The sequence below is a fragment of the Bombina bombina genome, chromosome 3 (assembly GCF_027579735.1).
Source record: "Bombina bombina isolate aBomBom1 chromosome 3, aBomBom1.pri, whole genome shotgun sequence".
Classification (NCBI taxonomy): domain Eukaryota; kingdom Metazoa; phylum Chordata; class Amphibia; order Anura; family Bombinatoridae; genus Bombina; species Bombina bombina.
In genome coordinates, this window is record NC_069501.1 from 908,682,010 (window position 1) to 908,688,241 (window position 6,232).

Below are 6,232 nucleotides of genomic sequence, written 5' to 3' on the forward strand. Positions count from 1 at the left end.
TACAAAGCATTACCTGTAACTCTATTAATGTGCTTCAATATATATGCTACAGACAACAGTGCTTGCATCACATTTGTTACAACACAACAGAAAACAATAACACTAGCTGTGACTTGTTTTATTTTTATGACATTCTATTTTTTATTGATAGTCTTTAATATTATCCATGATAAAGTTAGTTTTCTAATCCACTGATAGCATTGCCAATGATGACTTTACAAAAAGGTCACTAAAGTCAGTGGCCGCAAATACATTATCCCTTCATATGATAATGTTGACGATTATGATAATTATTTCTTTATTAAATATTCCAGCAATTCTGTTTATTTTTTTTAAATGTAGGAAGTGTATTTTTAACTTTATTTTAATATATATTGATTTATGTATCCTTGAAATACCTCCTTGTTCCTTTATCTGTTAATTCTTTTCTCACTTCCCCATCAATTGTTAAATGTCCACACATACACCTGCTTTTTTCTAAACCACTGTTAATTTATCAGTAAGACATGAGCAGTTGTAGTCTCCAGAAAAAAAAAGGTAAAGAAGAAAGCTTCATCTATCAGTAAGAATTGATAGAAGTTGGCCAATCAAAGTTCAAGTCATCTCCCATTGTTAATAAGAAAGAGAAAATAGCATCTGATCTGGTATCAGCCTGTCAAAGTTACTTTATACGGTAATATCATTATTTACTTTGAATATGCATACAACTTTAAAAGTGCTGACAGGTTTTTCTCCCTTCATCTTTAAATGTAGTAAACACTGGTACCATGCTGAAGAAAACCAATTCAGACATAGAAGATTCTGTATGTTTCAGATAACTCTTTTGTGACAAAGTCATATAAAGAATATCTAGAGGATTTTTTACATACTCCTTTCATGTTGATCTTGTTTTGAGACCGAAATAGCCATTTTTAAGGTCTAGCGACTGATTTATCAATGTCTGGCGGACATGATCTGTGTAACGGATCATGTCCGCCAGACATTGTTGAATGCCGACAGCATACGCTGGTAAACTTCTTGTGCAATGTTGTCCCCTGCAGATTCATGGCCAAGCGGCCGCTAGCAGGGGTCTCTATCAACCCAATCGTACACGATTGGGCGGATTGCAGACCACAGCCTCAAAGGAGGTATATGAGTTATGGAGCAGCAGTCTCAAGATCGCTGCTTCTTAACTCCTTTTTCCGACGAGCCTGAAGGCTCGTGCAGAAACAGATACATTAGGGGCCGTTCAGGGATTGATAAATTGACCCCCTAGAGTGACACTATATTGGTATTGGGAATATTATGGTCCTGATCCCATCTAGCATTAGAACAAGTCATGATTAGAGACTCTGCGGGAGGAGGAAATTGGGAAGAAGGAGGTAAAAAAGACACTACAATGGGTAACATCTTCGCCAATTTATTTAAAGGCCTGTTTGGGAAGAAGGAAATGAGAATTCTCATGGTGGGCTTGGATGCAGCTGGAAAAACCACCATCCTGTACAAATTAAAGCTCGGCGAGATTGTGACCACCATCCCAACCATAGGTTTTAATGTAGAAACTGTAGAATATAAGAATATCAGTTTCACAGTCTGGGATGTGGGTGGCCAGGATAAAATCAGACCCCTGTGGCGCCATTATTTCCAGAATACTCAAGGTCTCATCTTTGTGGTTGATAGTAATGACAGAGAGAGAGTCAACGAAGCCAGAGAGGAGCTAACAAGGATGCTTGCAGAAGATGAGTTGAGGGATGCAGTGTTGCTAGTGTTTGCAAACAAGCAGGACCTTCCAAATGCCATGAATGCTGCAGAGATCACAGATAAAGTGGGTCTGCATTCACTTCGTCATCGAAACTGGTACATTCAGGCCACCTGTGCCACTAGTGGAGACGGCTTATATGAGGGTTTGGACTGGCTCTCAAATCAGCTCAAAAACCAGAAGTGATCACTCTTAGTGAACACTGCCCTTTCCCTATCCACCTCGCCTCCACCTACCTGTCACCTTGTTCAGCATCTCTGCAGAGCTGCCAGCACCTCTGCAGCCTCTGTTTGTGTGTGCTTGTTCGCGCCTGTGCGAGTGGGAGCAGTGATCTCACACTGTGCCTTAAACATGCTTAGCAGTATTAACTTATCAAAAACACTACCCACCACTCACATATCTGAGCAGCTAACCATTACCCCTTTTACTGCTGCTGGAGAGAGGGGGAGACTGATTATGATACCTGGTCCTGCCAACGGTTTAACTTGTTTTTTCTGCAGTACTCAGGTAAAGTTTACCAGAGCAGTTTCAGACTTTTAGAAAGTGCTGCTACTGTCATGGCAACAATTATAGTAACGTCTTGGATGTGGTTTGTTACTGGTTAATTTGAAGGTTAATTTTAAGTGGCAATATTGTTTTGTGGACCAGCATAATAGTTATTTTGTAAATTAATTGTATTGCTTTCCAAATTTTGGTTTAGCTTCTTGTATGTATGGTTAAAGGTACAGTGGACTTGGTTGTTTTTAAAGGCATACTCCCACGTGCATGTGTTAAAAAATAAATTAAAATAATAATAAATAAAAAAAAATACAAATCTATATATTTCTCCCCTTTTTTGAGTTTCCAACATTTGTACAGATGCATCAAATAGGTGGTCATCTCACCTTTTTGTCCTGAATTATCCCTTTAGATTTGGGATATGTTGTCTATAGTGACTTGTATCTGCAGTCAGAAATATGTAAAAAGCAACATAGTTCCCTTTTGATTCCTATAGCTTCCCCATAATATCCCATGGTTAAGGAAGTCCTAGCTGCTCAAAAGCCTTTCTGGTAAATCTGTACATAAGGGAATGCTGTTATTTTATATTTAGGTAAAGATCTTTTTGAAGTGAATTCCAAGAAGCTGTAAGTAAATGTAATATTAATTTGTGTTGCAAAACTTGTTTTCTCTATAAATGGACACATACAAATATAAACCCATCCTACCTTGCTTGTTTTAATTTTATACTATGTTCATGTAAAATGTCACCAGCATTTTTCATCATGTTTCTCTACAAGACCTTCATGTAATATTGCTAGCCAAGCTTGTGGAGGCTTCTGAGATGTCTGCTCCCACTCCTTAACTATTTGTTTAATGTATTTTAATGGGATTACCAACGTTTCGGTATGTCCTACTTTAGAAGGAAATTTGTACAGTAATCTAATTTACTAACCATTTTCATTTATTTTTTATTTTTGTGTCTTTTAATTTGGTGCCCCTCTGCTTATAGACTCATTAGAAGAACTGTTATTGGGCCTTTAAAGAACAGTGGAGGCGAGGGTTACAGGTGAAAGTGGCTTTCTCAGGGAGCAATATCCCTGAGGAGTATTTAAACAACTTAACTGGACTTGGCAATTTGCCTTGTCTGCATGTCGGGGGGGAAAAAAATCCCTTAAGTAGAGCTGTCCTGATTCTGCACTTTTAGGGTCAAGACAGGTTTACTGGCTGCGTCCGGAGAATGCTCTGGGGAATATCCATTACTTAGAGAGAGAAAAAATATCCTCAATTGGATGTATCCTTAAGGTCATCAAATATAAGTATACAATTCTATCAATCATTGAGTTTATATAATTGTCACATCATTTAGTCGTGAAAAACATCCAGAATTAAATGTTTTGGCAAATTTCTTATTGATGGCAGATTTTCAAGAGTTCACCTCTGATTGCTTTGGCTATGATGTATTACTGAATAGTCACAACTTTGGCATACAATACATTTTCAAAATTGTTAGCAAAATTTTTATTTAAATGAACAATTACTAATGTAACTGTTTTAAACTTGAATAGGTTTTTATCAATTGGGGCAATGTATCCCAAACAAAAGGGAGAATTTTTGCCACTTCATTAGACTTTATAAAAAAGATTGCTTGGTATTAATAATACATCTCTTAAGCAGCTAAATGTGCAGTTAAGGTCAGGTTTTCTGTGGATAATCTGCCACCTTATTTTGCCCTTCATGGCAAACAATCGTTAACACCAGCATTTTTTTCTTTTTTAATCAAAATATATATTTACAAAAAAAAAAGCCTGGTCAAATCTTAGATGGTAGTTTGTTTCACCTCGTACTTGAGACTAGGAATATAACACTGCAGAAGTTTGGATACCCTAGTATATAATTATGGGTAGACCATGTTCATTTTAAACCAAATCTAAGATTTATCAACCATCTGTATTGGGTTTGGAGAATGTTGATCTTTTAAAAATTTAGGAAAATATATATATTTACTGACGTCTGTAAATGAGACCGTTTTTCATATCTTCATTCATAAAAAAACAAACAAAAAAACTTTGAAGCTTTACAGCTAAATTTTCTTTATTTCTTGTATAAATTTATTATGAAGTGTGATATAAGTGATGTATAATTGGACCTAGGTTTGATTTTCTTCTTTTTGTTTTATTTCTTAACTATGTTGTAATTTGTCTGAAATGCACTATAATAAAGAGATCTGTTCTAAAAAAAAGAACAAGTCATGATTATGCAACAAGTAAAGGATAAACCTGGGAATGTGACACTGCACTAAATTATTTCTCTTTCCACCTGACAAATAAAGCTTTAACATCTTGACAACTAAAACAGTCACCATGGACAACATGGGAAATGGAGCCATGTAAGCAGTATGTGGAATCTACATGGGGCCAACACAATCTTCCATCTTGTTTAACAAGTGTGTCAAACCTTTGCCATATCTGCAAGCATACAACTCTTAACGATTGTGCTGTCACTTGTGACTCAAAAACGTACAAGACTGGATAATGGCTGCTTTATGTGTCCCATTTATTAAAGGCTGGGTGGACACGGTTCACTACCGGGAACCTGTCCACCCAGCATCGTGCAATACACGATATACTGCATGCATTTAGCATTGCACAAGCTACTGCTTGTTCAATGCTGCTCCTGTTTGTGCAAGCTTTCAATTATCCCAATCATGAGTATTTAACTACACCACACTTTAGGTGACTGAGAGGTTACTTAACTAGTGTTTAAGGCAAGCTCACACAAGCCTGAAATGGGCCCTGTTGGTCTGATGATCAAAACTCGCCCCACAAAGAGAAATCACACAATCTTTAAGGGCTTTTTTGAGTTTTTTTTTTGTTATTTATTTGTCTTTCGATTGAATCAAGATCATTGTAAAGTGAGATATACAGCTCTCAAATATGCCTTTTTAAAATTCTTTACAGTACCTCGCAGTACTTACAATTATTATTATGATTTATTTGTATAGCGCCACCAAATTCCGTAGCATTGGGCACAATGATAGGGGTATACAATGACAAAGATTTATGATAAAATATAACAAAACTAAACAAATCTAGTACAGGAGGAAGAGGGCCCTGCTCCGGAGAGCTCACAGTCTATAGGTTTATAGTGCAGAGACATAAGGTTGGGGTAGCTTGTTACATTGGTTGTATTTGCAGCAGTGAGTCAGGCAGTTCATGTATATGCATTAGTTTGGTTCAGATGAAGGATGGAGGAGAGATGGTAAGCCTCTCTAAATAGGTGAGTTTTCAAGGAGCGTCTGAAGCTATACAAGGTTACAATGCTTCTTACTTAATCTCGCCAGAGCAGAGAACTTCATTTACATTTCAAATTGAAGTAACCAAACATCCAATCCTGTGAATGATCAGCAAAATATCAAACATATTAGACCAAGGAAATCTGAAGCCTTAAAAATGTTGATCACCTGCAAGTCAGATTCCAATTTCTTATCCTTACAGGCTGGAAAAGAAACTGTAGGTTGAATAATGACAAAAAAATAGGAAGTATGACAATATTTCAGAAGAACTGATCAAATTGCCCTGGCTACCAATGAAGTAACATATAACTTTTAGGCTATGTTTTAAAAATCAACAGTGCCATCAAAAAAAGTGATCCCCAGCATATTCAGGATATGTTCCTCCTGCCATGCACCAATCAGGCATCTCGGCTCATAACCATTGTTTTAAACACAAATAACAGGAAAGGAAAGATCCCATTACCAATAGCACTTCTGGAATAAAATACCACTCATCAGATCTACGTAACATCTACAAACATTCAGGAAACAGCTTAAAGGGACACTGTACCCACATTTTTTCTTTTGTGATTCAGATAGAGCATGCAATTGTAAGCAACTTTCTAATTTACTTCTATTATCAATTTTTTTTTTTCGTTTTCTTGATATCTTTATTTGAAAAAGAAGACATCTAAGCTGAGGAGCCAGCAAATTTGTGCTTCAGAACCATGGACAGCAATTTT

At 36.6% G+C, this 6,232-nt stretch overlaps 1 protein-coding gene across 1 annotated transcript; it reads left to right on the top strand.

Annotated features, from left to right (window-relative positions):
- Positions 1-1,329: 1,329 nt before the first annotated feature.
- On the top strand, positions 1,330-4,463 carry LOC128654172 (ADP-ribosylation factor 1). The gene has a single exon (XM_053707939.1). It carries the CDS (start codon positions 1,379-1,381, stop codon positions 1,922-1,924), a length of 546 nt encoding a protein of 181 aa, XP_053563914.1. The 5' UTR covers positions 1,330-1,378; the 3' UTR covers positions 1,925-4,463.
- The last annotated feature ends 1,769 nt before the right edge of the window (positions 4,464-6,232 follow it).